Here is an 18,897-nt window from a genome sequence, read left to right on the forward strand (position 1 = left end):
GAAAAGTTCATTCCCGTCTCGTGTGCTTCCCGGGTACTTGCAGAGAACCATTCTTCCTCTGTCGGCCCACTGGCAGAGAGAGAATAACTTTGTTTGAGAAATGAAGCCATCTCATTCCTTCCCACATAAGTATTGGAGCTCTCCATGCTGGCCCCAGATGCTATCAGAGCAATGTTATCAGTGGTTGCCACAGCCAGAGAAGGACAGCACCCATCATTCATTCCCTATTCAGGGAAATGGCACCTGATTTTCACTGACTAATAACTGCTCTGAATTCCCACAGACATATCATAGGTAGCATTGTCCTTTAAAATAAACACATAAAAAGTGTTTGATTTGGTGGATTATATTTAAAATAAATATACAAGAAAATAGATACCAATAAAATCTATTGAGAGCAAAGGCTTTTTAAGTCTTGCATGACAAAAGAGTTATATTAAGACAGAACTTTCAAAAGCCATTTTGACCGGCAATTTAATCTTTCTTGACAGTCCAAGTTATCAATTTTGTAATTAGCAACTCTGTAGACAAAATAAATAAGTAAATAAACTTCATTGATACTTTTTTGGTATCTGAGGAAAAGAGAGAAATATGTGTGGAAAAGTCAAGCGCTGTTTTATAACAGAGGTCATTTTTTCCTGCTGGAACTACAACAGTAAAATTTATCTAGTTATGGGTGTATACATATATGTATGTCCTTTGATTCTGGATAGTTATGAAATCTTTTAATATTTTTAATATATTGTACAAATACATGGAATTTAAAACTAAAAATATTAAACATTAACAAAGAACAGTGAATAACTCCTATTGGAGTAATTTATTTTTATTTTATATCTTGAGTGTTTTGATCATATTTACTGCTGCAGAGCTTTAACATGGACATATTCAAAAGTGGTCACTTCCATAGCATCCCAATTTGATTTCAGTGTTACCAGACTCTGGACCAGGTCTGCATTGTATAACACCGCCCCCTAGTGTCTGAATGCTTCATCACACAGCAACCCTAAAAAGCTGTTTAGTAGCTAAGTGGTCCACTGGAGAAGGGAATGGCAAACCACTTGGCATTCTTGCCTTGAGAACCCCACGAACAGTATGAAAAGGCAAAAATATATGACACTGAAAGGTGAACTCCCCAGATTAGTAGGTATCCAATATGCTGCTGGAGAAGAGTGAAGAAAGAGCTCCAGAAGGAATGAAGTTATGAAGAAGCTAAGCCAAAGCAGAAACATGTCACAGAAAGTAATACAACACTGTAAATCAAATAATTTCCTGATGCTGGGAAAGATTGAGGGCAGGAGGAGAAGGGGATGACAGAGGATGAGATGGTTGGATGGCATCACTGACTTGGTGGACATGAGTTTGGTTATAAACTCCGGGAGTTGGTGATGGACAAGGAAGCCTGGCGTGCTGCGGTTCATGAGGTCGCAGAGTCGGACACGCAACTGAAGTGAACTGAAATCAAATATATACCAGTAAAAATTAATTTTAAGAAATTTTAAAGAAATAACTATATAAAATACATGCCTGGAAACAAAGGCATATTTCAGTCCTTGGGCATGCGAACAGGCTAGGGCGGGGCTGCCCTCCCCAGAGCCTCTTCTCTTTGGTGATGGAAAAGGCAAAGAACAGACGGCAGTCAAATTAGATGAATACTTCATGAATTCCCATGTTTAAATCAGAAGATTTTCAACTTCATTTTGGAAAATCTTACTTTATTAAAAATTATTAATCAACAAAGATGCTACTGCAATCAACTTTAAAAGACAAAGACAAAATTGTATTGATGACTTTTTCATGGGCAGCTGATAAACATGTCCAAATAAAAATTTGGTGAAGAATGAATACTCAGTTATTCTGTGCTTTCTAGATACTCCTTAAACTTAAGTATCTTAAATGTTTTTGGTAGAAATCACATGGCCCTTAACAGCCCCAGACATCAAAGAAGCTCAGCCCTATGATGTATTTTCCATAAAATTCAGTTTAGTTCAGTCACTCAGTCGTGTCTGACTCTTTGTGATCCCATGGACTGCAGCACGCCAGGCTTCCCTGTCCATCACCAATTCCTGGAGCTTGCTCAAACTCATGTCCATTGCGTCGGTGATGCCATATACTTATAGCTCTTTTAAAAGGATTAGCACTACTCTAGATATATTTTTGTTTGTAATTCAAAGATGATGAGCTTATTTTTCTACTTATTCAGTATAGAAATTACCACCAAAAAATAGCCAAGTAAGGTAGTGAAGATTCTCTTCAAGTCAAAGAAAGGCATCTCCTGCATCAGAGAGTAATCAATCCACATACAGCTCAGTATTATTTATTCCTTTGCAAAACGCCTCAGCGATCCACATTATGATGTGTATACATGTTTGTTCTATATTTAAATGCATTATGTAGAAGCCTTACATACCGATTTTCAATTATTCCACCTTCACAGAGAAATGTATCGATGTATTACATGTCTATTCATACTCATTACATGAAGGTATTCTTTAAAGTTGCATACAGGAGGAAGGTGGTGGGAAGGTATAAACTTCCAGTTATAAGTCCTTGGGTTGTAATGTACAACTTTATGAAATAGTTAACACTGCTGTATGGTATATATGAAAGTTGTTAAAAGAGTAAATCTAAGAGTTCTCACAAAGAAAAAATGTTTTCTCTTTATTGTATATATATATATGAGATGATGGAGGCTAATTCAACTATTTGTAGTAATCATTTCACAATAAATGTTTAAACCATTATGCTATACACCTTGAAGTTACACATTGTTACATGTCAATTATATTTCAATAAAACTGGGGAAAATTTTCAAAATAAAGTTGCACAGAAAAATAAGCATAACACCACTGCAAACAGATGTCTCTGCCCGAGTTTCACAGATTTATTTCCTTTTCTTCCAAACCACATCAAATATCACATGGTCCTTGAGTAGTCTCTCTGGACCATGTGTGAAGAGATGGTCGTCACAGCCCCTTTGGTAGCGCTGCTTTTGCTCTGGGAACCCTGAAGGAATAACGCCGCTTGCTGCTAAGGTGCTGAACCATTTGCTTCTCTTGATTATCTGGTGTTTCAGAAGATACCAGCTCCTCTCCATCTACACATATTTTAAAACAAAGCAACATCATTTTTTAAAATGTTAAGAGATCCCATCCATTAATGTCACATTTCCTCTTGTTAATTTCACAACTGTTAATGAACTGCACAAATATCATATTGCTCTGATTTCTTAAAGTTCATAGTGGATGAACATGGCAAATTTCTCAAGAATAGTAACAGAGCATTAATGAAGAGAATTTAATGTTCAATGTAAGCAATACTTAAAAAGAGATCTATTGTGACTTTTATCTACAAAATGACATCATTTCACTGGAAGGAGAGGGCAATCATATTGGTGTCTTTTCACTTTGCTGTTTTTCTCCTACCAGATTTCTGTGGCTAAAGGGTATCAAAATAGTTGTTTATGTTGAAAACAATTCTAATGATTGTAACTGAGCAAAGCATATCTGAGGCTCCCTGCAGGAGGAAAAGGTACTGAGGTGGAGTAAGGGGACCCCACTTCCCTTCTCCTGGAGGTGAGAGTCAGTCTCTACTTGCTGCTGCTTCTGATCTTTGGGGAAGGATGCATCCTAAGAATCTAGGACTTAACTCTGTTTCAGCTCTTCATATCTAGCAGTCAATAAACTGTCACCCAGAAACCCTCAAAACTGTCTTATTAGACTCCAAAAAGAAAATATGAGTTCTTCTATGGATTAAATGGTGTCCCCCTAGAAGATGTTATCCTAACCACCCCCCTACCCTTTGCAGATGATTAAGTTAAGATGAAATCATTGGGGTGGGCCCTAATCTGATTGTGTCCTTATAAAAAGAGGATATTTGGACACAGACAAGCACAGGGAGTACGCCACATGAAGGTGAAGGCCCATATCAAGGGTGATGTATCTGAAAGCCAAGGAACACAGATTTCCAGCAAGTCACCAGAAGTTAGCAGAGAGACAGGGAAAAGGTTTTTTCTCACAGCCCTGAAAAGGAGCCAGCCCTGCTGACACCCTGATCTCCGATTCTGGTCGCCAGGACTGAGACAATACATTTCTGTGGTTTAAGCCACCCAGTGTATGGAAGTCACAACAAACTAATTCTCTGCTGTGCTAGATATTCCATCCTATAAATTAAACAAGAAAAAAAAGAGAGAGAAATGAATCCCTATGACTTGTCTCACACTTCATATCTGCTACTGTTTATAACGTGGGCGGAAGAAGCTGGAGCAGGGTGATGCGGCGGACTACCTCTGCTTCCCACCTGTGCACTAAAGCTTGACGCACGTCTGGTCGCAGAGCCTGCTGGGAAATGAATGGCTTTTCACAGTGAGCGTTCAAATGGTTGATTAGTGTTTCCAGGTGTTTATGTCCAACCAGCAGTCCTGCTTTAAAAATAGCTGGAGTGTGCCACAAGTAAATGTTTTTATCTCTACTGCTATGTGAGGATGAAACAGAAATACTTTGCCAGGAGCACATCCCAAGACTGTGTGTAAAGGGCACAGACTTTCACGTCAGACCCTCTCCACTCACTGGCTCTGTGACTTGGGGCATTCAGCTAGACACATGGTTTCTTAGAAGAAGTTTTAGTAAGAAGAAGTTATTTCTTACTTGTCTTCTTATTTTTGAAATATATTAATCTAATTGTCTCCAAAAGAAAAATATTTAGGGATCCTTCACTATTCAAGGGTCGAACCTAAAATAATAATAAAAAAAGATTACCATTTCAATGAATGCTTTTAAAAATTAAGTTACATATAAAGAATTAAGAATAAATATATTCTATTTAAATTGCCTCCTTAGAGTAACGTAGTCTCAAAAAAAAACCAATTACAGGAAATAAATGGTATTACAAACTCATATTGATAAAATTTCAGAAACATGAATATTACAGATTAAAAAAATCTGAATATTACTAACTTAAATAGATACATATATTTCATTCTTCTATTAACTTTTTGACAGTTGTTAGTAACTAAAAGATTTTCCTGAGAAGATGCATCTGTCTTGTGGATTCATTTTATCAAACTAAGTGTGACTTGTTCACATTCAGAATGCTGGAAAAGTATATTTTAATTAGTGGAACAGTACTTAAAAAAGTTTTTGTGTTGCTGCTGATATTGTTTAAAGTGGGGCAAAATCTCACATATAATTGTGAATACTTCCTTCATCCTTTCGTATATAAACTTCCTTTTTGATGGCTCAAGCTATGTATACTCCACATATGTAAGAATTAATTATTCTTAAATCTTCAAGCATGGGCTTCTCTTAACAAAATAGCAGTATTTTTACTTTAAAATTTTAATGTATATTTCAAATTATTTACAGTATAGATACAAAATTTTTATTTTATTATGAATCTGAAATTCTAATTGAAAATCAGAGCTGAAGCACAGCTTTGGTTATATACTGTTCCTTTTTTTGCCACTAAAATTTTCCTTCACAGGATGAAAAATTATACTAAGTGAAAATTAGTGATAAATACAAGTGACTAAAGTGAAAGTGGGAAGTTAATATCTGTATTGTATAATATAAATATGCGTGTGTGTGCTCAGTCGCTTCAGTCGTGTTTGACTCTTTGCAACCCTATGAACAGTTGCCCACCAGGCTTCTCTGTCCATGGGATTCTCCAGGCAAGAATACTGGAGTGGGCTGCTATGCCCTTCTCCAGAGGATCTTTTGGACCTGGGGATCGAACTTGCATCTGCCTGCATCTCCTGTATGGCACGTGGATTCTTTACCCACTGAGTCACCTGGGAAGCCCCCAATATGCATATTTTATCTATATAAATCAACAGCACACATTTATATCATGAAAATCCTAGTTTATATAATGCAACTAAATATCACAAGAGAGTTCTTGTAGCGAAATTAACCAATTTGGTTTCTGTTGGTTATTTTTAGTCTTAGCTAAGCCTCTAAATTACCAAGTACACATTAGAAAGTCTAGCAAATGCACAACTGAGTTTCCATATTCAGTCAGTAATCCATCAGTCACATGATCTCAGTGTCGAGTCACCTTCTTGAGGGGGATGGTCTGGATCCAGTCCATGGTGTTCACATCAAAGATGTCCACTGCATTTTCACTGTACACTGAGAGATATGGGGCATTGTAACCTGGGAGAAGGGGAGGAGGTAACAGCAAGTGTGGGCTTCAGGATTCATTATTCAATTAGAATTTGTTATTAGGATAATTATAAATTCACATGCAATTGTAATTAACACAGAAGGATCTCTTGCACATTCTGCCCAGTTTTCCCCAATGTAACATTTTGCAGAACTAGCATATTGACATTGATAGAGCTGGCCTATCCATCTTAAGCAGATTTCCCATTTTACTAACACTCGTGCACATGTGTGTGTGTGTCAAGGTCTATACAATTGTGCCACTTGTATAGGTTTATGTGTCCACCACCACAAGATACAGAATAGTTCCAAAGATCTCCCATGATTCCCTTTTATAATCCCACTCACTTCCTTTCCATCTTCTTCTCCTTCCTTAATCTCTTACTCCATTTCTAAAATTTTGTCATTTCAAAAACGTTATGTAAATGGAATCATACCGTATTCATGATTAATTATATCTGCTAAGCCCAAATACATTTTAAGAAAAACTTCAGATTGGAAACCAAAGAGAATCCCTCAATAATATTTTAATTATTATATAGTAGCTGCCTTAAAATCTTTTTTAATAAACATGATTAACAAATTAAAATGGCAAATAAATGATGCACATGTGTCAAATTGTAGATTAAAACACATATGTAAAATCTGACCATGATCTTTCTAATGCTATTAGATAATAGCAGCATCATTAAGTAATTTCATAACTTTTCAAAATCTATGAATCCTAAACCATGTCAGCTCACTGAAAGAGTATGGCATAAGATTAGAAAAGTATATGTGGGGAGTGAAATCAATGAATAATAAAAACAGTTGATTTCTCATCAGAAATGATGGATGTTAGAAAGCAGTAGAATGACATTTTTAAAGTGTTGAAAGAAAAAAAATGACTCAGTTTTTTAGCTGACCTTCCCAGACTCACTAGTTTACATTAAGCTTTCCTCCTTCATGCTCCTATAGAATACTATACTCCCTGTCACAGCACTTGCTTAATTATTGATCTCATACCATGATTATAATCTCCATAAGGATTCACTCTGTCTGTTTTACCAGGTTTAATATTGTGCCCTTAACCTTTAGCATAGCAAGTTGGTCATATTAAGTGCTCAATTAGTATGCTCTAAGTGAATAAAAAAGAGCTGTATTAAAATTATAAAATGATAGCCTGCATCAATAAAATATCAAATAAGCTAAAATCATTTTATTTTAATTTAAAATTATTTAATATAAAATTATTTGAACATTCTATGTAGACTTTACATAGGGTGAAGGCAATGGCACCCCACTCCAGTACTCTTGCCTGGAAAATCCCATGGACGGAGGAGCCTGGTAGGCTGCAGTCCATGAGTTTGCTAAGAGTCGGACACGACTGAGCGACTTCACTTTCACTTTTCACTTTCATGCATTGGAGAAGGAAATGGCAACCCACTCCAGTGTTCTTGCCTGGAGAATCCCAGGGACGGCGGGGTTAGACTTTACATAAGCTAAACCCAAAAGGCAAAAAATAATTTATTTAGTAACTATTTCTTACAGTTAATGCTTATGTGATTTTCAGTGATCTTGAAGACATCTATTTAGGATCTTACAAAAAGCAACAACTTGGGTTAAGAATATATTCAAGGTAAGTTATCTAATGAATATAGTAAACATTAAAGGCTAAGTTATTTCACATGTTTGACTTAAATATAACTTCTTTAGAGCTCTTCTACTTGAAGAGACATAGACAACTCAGGAAAAATCTTCAGTGATGCTTTCAAAAATTAAAGCTGTCATGAACAATATTTAGTCGTAGGATATAAAACTGTAACAACAAGGACAGAAAGGTACAGAAAGACAAGAAAATAAATTGTAAGATAGCCTTACAGCAATAAGTTGGAGGTGCTGGCCACATTAGTTCAACTGGCCTAGATCTGAGGCCCCTGCTGTCAGTGTAAATTCCAATGCTCTTGAAACACAACAGATACTCAATACTAGAGATCTCAACTGCACAGAGAGCATCCACTGGTTGATGAGTGATAAATGACAGTGTAGGGTCATGGAAGTGCAGCATCCTGTATGGAACTCCTTCTCTCTTCAAGGGGTATCTGAGGAATCCCGACTGAAATCCTACACAGAGCTGTTCACTGAAGATGCCCATCCACTGGACAGTGGTTGGGATTTGGAGTTGTTTAAATTTTTTGTGAGAAATTGTATTGCTCTGAAACAGCTCGTAACAGAAGACTTGGCTTTTCCTAGCCACACAGAGGCATGTATGGGCCCCTTGGCACACTGTTCCAGAAGTCATGGTGTGGCACCCTTTGGTTTCTGCCAGCCTGTGACTATCAGTCTTTTCTCCATCCAAAACTGACATGGGAAATAGCTGCACGTGGTGACTCCGCCCTGAGATCACTGCAACCATCTGGCCGTGGGGGATAAGCTCAATCTGGTGAATCTTCTTTATGTCACCAACGCGAATAATTTCTACACATTTAAACATATTTGTAAGTCATTTTAAAATTCAAAATAATTTGTATTTACTTATTTCAAAAGTCTCCAAATTTCACCCGAAACAATTAAGAAAGGTCCTAATAAAAATGATCTAATAAATCTTCTTAATGTCATTAACTTGACTATTTTCTATACAAATAAAATGTCAAGTCTCCTTCAAATTAGAAATGTTTTCTTATTTTTTAAAAATCTCTTTATTGAGGTATAATGGATATATAATAATATATTAGTTTCAGGTGTACAACATAATGATTCAATATTTGTATGTATTGAGAAATGGTCACCAAAATAAATCTAGTCAATAGCCAGCACCATATATAATTATAATTTTTTTCTTGTAATAAAAACTTTTGCAGTCTACAAACAATAGATACTGAAGAGGGTGTGGAGAAAAGGGAACCCTCTTACACTGTTGGTGGGAATGCAAACTAGTACAGCCACTGTGGAGAACAGTGTGGAGATTCCTTAAAAACTAGAAAAACCATATGACCCAGCAATCCCATTGCTGGGCATATACACCAAGGAAACCAGAATTGAAAGAGATACGTGTACTCCAGTGTACACTGCAGCACTGTTTACAATAGCTAGGACATGGAAGCAACCTAGATGTCTATCGGCAGATGAGTGGATAAGAAAACTGGTACGTATACACAATGGAATATTACTCAGGTATTAAAAAGAACACAGTTAAATCAGTTCTAATGAGCTGGATGAAACTGGAGCCTATTACACAGAGTGAAGTAAGTCAGAAAGAAAAACATCAATATTAATGCATATATATGGAATTTAGAAAGAACAGTAATGATGACCCTATATGTGAGACAGCAAAAGAGACACAGATATAAAGAACAGGAGGCGAGGGTGGGATGATTTGAGAGAATAGCATTGAAACATGTATATTACCATATGTGAAATAGATCACCGGTCCAAGTTTGATGTATGAAGCAGGGCACTCAAAGCCGGTGCACTGGGACAACCCAGAGGGATGAGATGGGGAAGGAGGTGGGAGGGGAGTTCAGAACAGGGGGAGACTTGTACACCTGTGGCTGATTCATGTCAATGTATGGCAAAACCCACCACAATATTGTAAAGTAATTAGCCTCCAATTAAAATAAATAAACTAATTAAAAAAACTTTTTGCAATAAACTTTGTTAGCAATTCTCAAATATGCTTATTATTAACCATAGCCACTTGCCTGTACATGACATACCCAAGACTTACTGATGATGGGCAGTTTACACCTTTAAACCCTCTTCATCCATTTTGCCCATTATCCCCACCTTCAACAACCTCAGTTGTTCTCCATATCTGTGAATGTGTTTGTGTTTGGATTCCACATAAGTGAGACCATATGCTATTTATCTTTCTTTGACATTTTTCACTTCGAGTAACACCCTCGAGGGTCATTCATACTGTTGAAAATAGGAAGAGTTCTTTCTTTCTTATGGCTGAATTCAGATCAGAGATCAGATCAGTCGCTCAGTTGTGTCCTACTCTTTGCGACCCCATGAATCACAGCACGCCAGGCCTCCCCGTCCATCACCAACTCCCGAAATTCACTCAGACTCACGTCCATCGAGTCAGTGATGCCATCCAGCCATCTCATCCTCTGTCATCCCCTTCTCCTCCTGTCCCCAATTCCTCCCAGCATCAGAGTCTTTTCCAATGAGTCAGCTCTTCGCATGAGGTGGCCAAAGTACTGGAGTTTCAGCTTTAGCATCATTCCTTCCAAAGAAATCCCAGGGCTGATCTCCTTCAGAATGGACTGGATGGATCTCCTTGCAGTCCAAGGGACTCTCAAGAGTCTTCTCCAACACCACAGTTCAAAAGCATCAATTCTTCAGCGCTCAGCCTTCTTCACAGGCCAACTCTCACATCCATACATGACCACAGGAAAAACCATAGCCTTGACTAGACGAACCTTTGTTGGCAAAGTAATGTCTCTGCTTTTCAATATGCTATCTAGGTTGGTCATAACTTTCCTTCCAAGGAGTAAGCGTCTTTTAATTTCATGACTGCATTCACCATCTGTAGTGATTTTGGAGCCCAGAAAAATAAAGTCTGACACTGTTTCCACTGTTTCCCCATCTATTTCCCATGAAGTGGTGGGACCGGATGCCATGATCTTCGTTTTCTGAATGTTGAGCTTTAAGCCAACTTTTTCACTCTCCTCTTTCACTTTCATCAAGAGGCTTTTGAGTTCCTCTTCACTTTCTGCCATAAGGGTGGTATCATCTGCATATCTGAGGTTATTGATATTTCTCCTGGCAATCTTGATTCCAGCTTGTGTTTCTTCCAGTCCAGTGTTTCTCATGATGTACTCTGCGTATAAGTTAAATAAGCAGGGTGACAATATACAGCCTTGACATACTCCTTTTCCTATTTGGAACCAGTCTGTTGTTCCATGTCCAGTTCTAACTGTTGCCTCCTGACCTGCATACAAATTTCTCAAGAGGCAGATCAGGTGTTCTGATATTCCCATCTCTTTCAGAATTGTCCATAGTTTATTGTGATCCACTCAAAGGCTTTGGCATAGTCAATAAAGCAGAAATAGATGTTTTTCTGGAACTCTCTTGCTTTTTCCATGATCCAGCGAATGTTGGCAATTTGATCTCTGGTTCCTCTGCCTTTTCTAAAACCAGCTTGAACATCAGGAAGTTCACGGTTCACATATTACTGAAGCCTGTCTTGGAGAATTTTGAGCATTACTTTACTAGCGTGTGAGATGAGTGCAATTGTGCAGTAGTTTGAGCATTCTTTGGCATTGCCTTTCTTTGGGATTGGAATGAAAACTGACCTTTTCCAGTCCTGTGGCCACTGCTCACTCTTCCAAATTTTCTGGCATATTGAGTGAAGCACTTTCACAGCATCATCTTTTAGGATTTGGAATAGCTCAACTGGAATTCCATCACCTCCACTAGCTTTGTTCGTAGTGATGCTTTCTAAGGCCCACTTGACTTCACATTCCAGGATGTCTGGCTCTAGGTGAGTGATCACACCATCGTGATTATCTGGGTCGTGAAGATCTTTTTTGTACAGTTCTTCTGTGTATTCTTGCCACCTCTTCTTAATATCTTCTGCTTCTGTTAGGTCCATACCATTTCTGTCCTTTATCGAGCTCATCTTTGTATGAAATGTTCCTTTGGTATTTCTGATTTTCTTGAAGAGATCCCTAGTCTTTCCCATTGTGTTGTTTTCCTCTATTTCTTTGCATTGGTCGCTGAAGAAGGCTTTCTTATCTCTTCTTGCTATTCTTTGGAACTTTGCATTCAGATGTTTGTATCTTTCCTTTTCTCCTTTGCTTTTCGCTTCTCTTCTTTTCACAGCTATTTGCAAGGCCTCCCCAGACAGCCATTTTGCTTTTTTGCATTTCTTTTCTATGGGAATGGTCTTGATCCCTGTCTCCTGTACAATGTCACGAACCTCATTCCATAGTTCATCAGGCACTCTATCTATCAGATCTAGGCCCTTAAATCTATTTCTCACTTCCACTGTATAATCATAAGGGATTTGATTTAGGTCATACCTGAATGGTCTAGTGGTTTTCCCTCCTTTCTTCAATTTAAGTCTGAATTTGGCAATAAGGAGTTCATGGTCTGAGCCACAGTCAGCTCCTGGTCTTGTTTTTGCTGACTGTATAGAGCTTCTCCATCTTTGGCTGCAAAGAATATAATCAATCTGATTTCGGTGTTGACCATCTGGTGATGTCCATGTATACAGTCTTCTCTTGTGTTGTTGGAAGAGGGTGTTTGTTATGACCAGTGCATTTTCTTGGCAAAACTCTATTAGTCTTTGCCCTGTTTCATTCCGTATTCCAAGGCCAAATTTGCCTGTTAAATATATATAATTGTTATTGTTCAGTTGCTCAGTCATGTCCAACGCTTTGTGATCCCATGGACTTCAGCACACCAGGCTTCCCTGTCCTTCACCAACTCCCAGACCTTGCTCAAACTCATGTCCATTGAGTTGGTGATGCCATCCAACCATCTCGTCCTCTGTCATCCCCTTCTCCTCCTGCCTTCTATCTTTCCCAGCATCAGAGTCTTTTCTAGTGAGTCAGCTCTTCGCATCAGGTGCCCAAAGTACTGGAGCTTCAGCTTCAGCATCAGTCCTTCCAATGAATATTCAGGACTGATTTCCTTTAGGATTCACTGATTTAATCTCCTTGCAGTCCAAAGGATTCTCAAGAGTCTTCTTCAACACCACAGTTCAAAAGCATCAATTCTTCAGTGCTCATCTTTCTTCACAGTCCAACTCTCACATCCATACATGACTACTGGAAAAACCATAGCTTATACAGATTTTGTTGGCAAAATAATGTCTTTGCTTTTTAATATGCTGTCTAGGTTGGTCATAGCTTTTCTTCCAAGGAGCAAATGTCTTTTCATTTCAAGGCTGCAGTCACCCTCTGCAGTGATCTTGGGCCCAAGAAAATAAAGTCTGTCACTGTTCCATTGTTTTCCCATCTATTTGCCATGAAGTGATGGGACTACATGCCATGACCTTTGTTTTTTGAATGTTGAGTTTTAAGCCAGATCTTTCACTCTACTCTTTCACCTTCATCAACAGGCTCTTTAGTTTCTCTTCACCCTCTGCCATAAGGGTGGTGTCATCTGCATATGTGAAGTTATTGATATTTCTCTCAGCAATCTTGATTCCAGCTTGTGCTTCATCCAGTCCAGCATTTTTCATGATGTACTCTGCATATAAGTTAAATAAGCAGGCTGACAATATACAGCCTTGATGTACTCCTTTTCCAATATGGAACCAGTCCATTGTTTCATGTCCGGTTATAACTGCTGCTTCTTGACCTGGATACAGACTTCTCAGGAGGCAGGTAAGGTGGCCTGGTATTCCCATCTCTTTAAGAATTTTCCACATTATGTTGTGATCCACACAGTCAAGAGCTTTAGTGTAGCCAATGAAGCAGTTTTTTTTTTTTTTTTCCTGGAATTCTGTTGCTTTTTCTATGATCCAACAGATGTCGACAATTTGTCCTCTAGTTCCTCTGTGTTTTCTAAAACCAACTTGAATATCTGGGAGTCCATGGTTCACCTACTGTTGAAGCCTGGCTTGGAGAATTTTGAGCATTACTTTACTAGCGTGTGAAATGAGTGCAATTGTGGGGTAGTTTGAGCATTCTTTGGCATTACCTTTCTTTGGAATGAAAGCTGACCTTTTCCAGTCCTGTGGCCACTGCTGACTTTTCCAAATTTTCTGGCATATTGAGTGAAGCACTTTCACAGCATCATCTTTTAGGATTTGAAATAGCTCCACTGGAATGCCATCACCTCCACTAGCTTTGTTCATAGTGATGCTTCCTAAAGCCCACTTAACTTCGCACTCCAGGATGTCCGGCTCTAAGTGAGTGACCACACCATCATGGTTATCTGGGTCGTGAAGACCTTTTTTGTACAGTTCTTCTGTGTATTCTTGCCACCTCTTCTTAATATCTTCTGCTTCTGTTAGGTCCATACCATTTCTGTCCTTTATTGTGCCCATCTTTGCATGAAATCTACCCTTGGTATCTCTAATTTTCTTGAAGAGATCTCTAGTCTTTCCCATTCTATTGTTTTCCTCTATTTCTTTGAATTGATCACTGAGGCTTTCTTATCTCTCCTTGCTATTTTTTGGAACTCAGCATTCAGATAGGTATATCTTTCCTTTTCTCCTTTGCCTTTCCCTTCTCTTCTTTTCGCAGCTATTTGTAAGGCCTCCTCAGACAGCCATTTTGCCTTTTTGCTTTTCATTTTCTTGGAGATGGTTTGATCATTGCCTCCTGTACAATGTTTCAAACCTCCGTCCATAGTTCTTCAGGGCTGTCTATCAGATTTAATCCCTTGAATCTATTTATATGTATATCTATCTCACATCTTTATTTGTTTATCTGTTGGTAAACATTAGGTTGTTTTTATATCTTGACTGGTACAAATAAAGCTGCAGTGAACATGGAGGTACAGATACATTTTTGAGTTAGTACTTTTGTTTTCTTTGATAAAATATCCAGAAGTGAAGCTATTGGATCATACAGTGGTTTTATTTTTAATTTTTGAGGAACTTCAATACTGTTTTCTATGTGCCTGTAGCAATATACATTCCCAAGAACAGAGTACAAAGTTTCTCTTTTCTCCACATCCTCACCAATATTTATTATTTCTTGGCTTTTGAATAATAGCCGTGTTAACAGGCGTGGGGTGATATCTTACTGTGGCTCTGATTTGCATTCTCCTAGTGATCTTGAGCACCTTTCTTGTACCTGTTGGCCATCTGTATGTCTTCTTTGGGAAAATGTCTATTCAGATCTTCTGCCCATTTTTAAATCAGATTGCTTAGCTTTTTTTGCTGTTGAGTTGCACAAGTTCTTTATGTATTTTGGATATTAACCCCTTATAAGCTATCATCTGCAAATATTTTCTCCCATTGTTAGGCTGCTTTTACCTTTTATTGATGGTTTCCTTTGCTGTGAAAGAGAATGTTTTTGTATTTTTAAATTCTTTCTAATTATTACTCCATTGGGTTTAAGTCATTTTCTAATAAAATCACAGACATAAACTTAGAGGATAGATTTGATGGCAAAAAAGGATAAGAAGAGAAGAGATCAACAATTATATGTTAAAAACAGATAATTATTCCAGAGATAATGTAATTACCTTAATCATAAAATTAGCATAAATAAAGCACTCAACTTAATCCTGATATTTCAGATGGCAACACAAACATCCCTCAGTGTCTGACGAATAGAAAGAAATATGCTGCTTTTCTTTCTTTCTTTTTTTTGCCTTGCTGCGAGGCTTGAGGGATCTAGATATCACCAGGGATAGAACTTAGGGTCTTGGCAATGAAAGCGCCAAGTCCTAACCCCTGGACAGCCAGGGGAAAAAAAGAAAAACAAAACTGTCCTCTTTTTTCCTGGCTCTAATTTTATTCCTTTATTGCACAAATATTTGTCGAGTGGCCACTACGTGCCAGGCACTTTTAAGTGCATGGGATACAGTGCTGAACAAAAAGACACAAGGCCCTGCTCTCATGCTGGCACCTGCTGACCTTTCCTGGGTCTCCTCACCAGGACTGGGAAGCCTTTCCTGGAGAATAGCTAATGGCCTTCAAATAGAGATTCTCCTTTATCTAACTTATTTGAATGCAAGACATTCACTGGAACAGCTGTATGAGAACGGCTCTTCTTCACGTCAGCTATTCACCCACTTCTCCCTCAAGCAACTTTGAGAACCAAACAAAACAAACAGAGAATTCTGCTGTCTTATTTGGGAAAGATTAAATTTATGTGGTTACTCTTCATGGTGCCAATGTACTAGTGAAGGCAGGGGCATTCAAGCAGAAGTGTTCTCCTCCATGCATCAACTGGAAGATGGTACATTAAGTTCTTACAGCACACTTACTAGGTAAAATCCCTTGTGAATATATATGGACACCCTACTACATATAAAATAATTAACAAGGGCCTACTGTATAGCACAGGGAACTCTATTTAGTATTCTGTAATAATTACATGGGTAAATAATCTCGAAAAGAATGAATAGGTATAATTGAATCACTTCACAGTACCCCTGAAACTAACACAACATTGTAAGTCAGTTATACTCCAATAAGAAATTTTTTAAAAACATGTTTGAACTCTGGAGGATTATGGATCTCTGAAAGTAGGCAAGTCATCCTGTGACTTGAAAACACATCAAACCAGATGTGGACAAAAGAGAACAAATTTGATAATATTATTATTAAACTTTAAAGTTATTTCAGAACATTAAAGACTCTCCTTACCATCTATGATAACGTGGACAACAAATAACCCTTCTTCATTTCCCAGAGCAATTCTTTTGTGATCTATATTTGACACATAAATAAAAACATCAAGGAATTTGGGGGCAAGCTAAGTGAACCAATTTATTAATGTTGAAAAATTTTAGAAGTCAAATTAAATATATAATTAGAAATATTCAATGAAAAGAAACATAATAAGAACCAATAATTTATACTATGATCCAGGTTACACAAGTAAGCACAATAAAACATGGTTTTTCTCAATAGAAATGTCATTTTATAAGGTAATCTTTATGAATACTTGAAGAAAGCATAATAGTCAAGTAATGATATGCTTTTAGATTTGCTGTAAGTGATGTTTCACAAATGAAAAAATTTTATAAAATAATTTGTCAGTGACCATAATTTGAGCTACAACAGCATGGGGGTGTGTGTCAGAACACAGTGAGAACTAAAAAATGCAGATACCACATTAAGTGAAGGCTTTGAATACAGAGCACAGAACTTAACATATACAAGTTCATTTAATCCTCTCCATAACTGAAAAGCTGGAATTATCTTCATGTACACATAAAAGCTTAGTAACTAGCTCCATGTCACCAAGGAGGCAATAGCTAAGTGGCTCTTATTGTCACCATTATCTAATGCAGAAATATACTGTTTAAGAAAGGCAAGTATTCTTGTTTACTGATAAAACTTTCAGTATCAATCTTGGCAATTCATTCATTGATTCCTTTGCCTTTCACTTATTTATTGAGTATTGGGTGTTGGGATTTGAAGGACAGTCCCTGCCCTCAAGATAAGTAGTTCACAGTTACACACAGGTTAACACTCCTTGTGTGTTTGTGGCCAGATGTGTTTGGAAACTAAGAATCTTTCAGGCTTGAAAAGGTATAGCTGTAGATTAAAGAAACACCGCTTTAGGCAGAGAACCATAATATAATCAAATATATTTTTGCAGAGAATCTGATGAATAGCCATGGGATGGAGGAAGAAGGACCTTTTCCCTCACTCCCACCCCCTGCCACCCATAGAGCCTCATTCAATCAGGTTTTGCTGACAAATGAGTTGTGGATAAAGTTAACGTTTTCAGATTTCGACACTGGGACTGTGGTGAGGGGTGTGAACCTAGCAGGATAATGTTGTAAATCCATACCTATGATTGCAGCTGTCTGGGTGGTTTTGATCAGGGGTAGATCGCTGTCATAAGCCTCTTTCAGAACATAGATTGACCGGTCTCTGGAATGACTTTTTCTCAGTATCTTGTGCAATTCACTCAGCACGCCCACCCACTCACTCTTCTTATTCTCGCTATCTGCTAAGATTGGGATTGAATATCTATTACTAGGTGCTGAGAGCTGGGAAGCTGTGACCTAGAACAATGTAAGGAATATCTAGGTTATAAGAAAGCAGACATTCTCTATGCCAGCCTGTCTAACATTTTTCCATTACACTCACAACTGGTAAATGACACTTCTAATAATATTACCCTCTTCCTAGTAGTAAAATAGGTGATGTGAGCCCTCAGAGCCAGGCCAGAAGGAAAGTGTCAGAATCACTTCTATTTCGATCCTCATAAAACCACCAGTGTTATCTGACTACCTAAGATCTTTTACTTCATCAAATTAAAATAACTACTATTTATTCCCTGGTGGCTCAGACTGTGAAGAATCTGCCTGCAATGCAGGAGACGTGGGTTCGATTCCTGGGTCGGGAAGATTCCCTGCAGGAGGAAATGGCAACCCACTCTGGTATTCTTGCCTGGAGAATTCCACGCACTGGCTACAGGCCATGGGGTCACGGCAAAAAATCAAGCATGCCTGAGTGACTAACATCTTCACTTTCATTGTATGCTGTCGCTGTACCAGGAACTGCTCTAAGAAATTTACATGTGCTAATTGAATCAATCCTCACAGAAAACTCGGTGGGTAGTTAGGACTCTTCTCTCCATTTTATGGGTGTGAGGACAAGAGCACAGCTGGGTAGAATGCAGGCAATCTGATGCTAGACCCTCCACTCTGAGTCTCTATTCCTTCAGTTCTAAGACACACCTTTGCACTGTAGATTATCTCTGCAATGGCAATGCTTTGTGTAATTGCAATCATCACAATCAATTGTGATGCTACAGAATGCTCAGTAGTTTTTGTTGTTACATTAGAAGTGTTCAGAAACACTCATGCTTTCCTGTCTGCTACATGTCTATAATTTATATTATTACTAGTAAATGGCAAATCAAATTTAAATTTTAAGATGTATAATTAATCTTTAAGTCTACATTTCTATATAAAACTTTCTTTTGTGATCATCAAGTAAGCATCAGTGATATAATAAGCTACCACTCTAAGTCAGTTCCAAATAGCCAGAACTTTGTAGGGGCTCTTGGCAGTTGCTGCTGCTGCTGCTGCTAAGTCACTTCAGTCGTGTTCAACTCTATGCGACCCCATAGACGGCAGCCCACCAGGCTCCCCCATC

The 18,897-nt window shown here is 38.0% G+C and overlaps 1 protein-coding gene across 1 annotated transcript in view; it reads right to left on the reverse strand.

Moving 5' to 3' along the window:
* Positions 1-2,862: 2,862 nt before the first annotated feature.
* The window catches only part of LOC147367609 (serine/threonine-protein kinase MRCK alpha-like), a 66,620-nt gene continuing 50,585 nt past the window's right edge, over positions 2,863-18,897 (reverse strand). The window contains exons 12-17 of the mRNA XM_086315658.1: positions 17,582-17,798; positions 16,426-16,488; positions 8,022-8,618; positions 6,055-6,152; positions 4,647-4,731; positions 2,863-3,097 (exon numbers count right to left, since the gene is read on the reverse strand). Coding sequence (XP_086171784.1) covers positions 2,967-3,097; positions 4,647-4,731; positions 6,055-6,152; positions 8,022-8,618; positions 16,426-16,488; positions 17,582-17,798 — 1,191 coding nt within the window. The 3' untranslated portion in view covers positions 2,863-2,966. The remainder of the gene's footprint in view (positions 3,098-4,646; positions 4,732-6,054; positions 6,153-8,021; positions 8,619-16,425; positions 16,489-17,581; positions 17,799-18,897) is intronic.

The sequence above is a fragment of the Bos grunniens genome, chromosome 8 (genome assembly GCF_055505025.1).
Source record: "Bos grunniens cultivar Pamir isolate PY7600 chromosome 8, Bosgru_T2T1.0, whole genome shotgun sequence".
Classification (NCBI taxonomy): domain Eukaryota; kingdom Metazoa; phylum Chordata; class Mammalia; order Artiodactyla; family Bovidae; genus Bos; species Bos grunniens.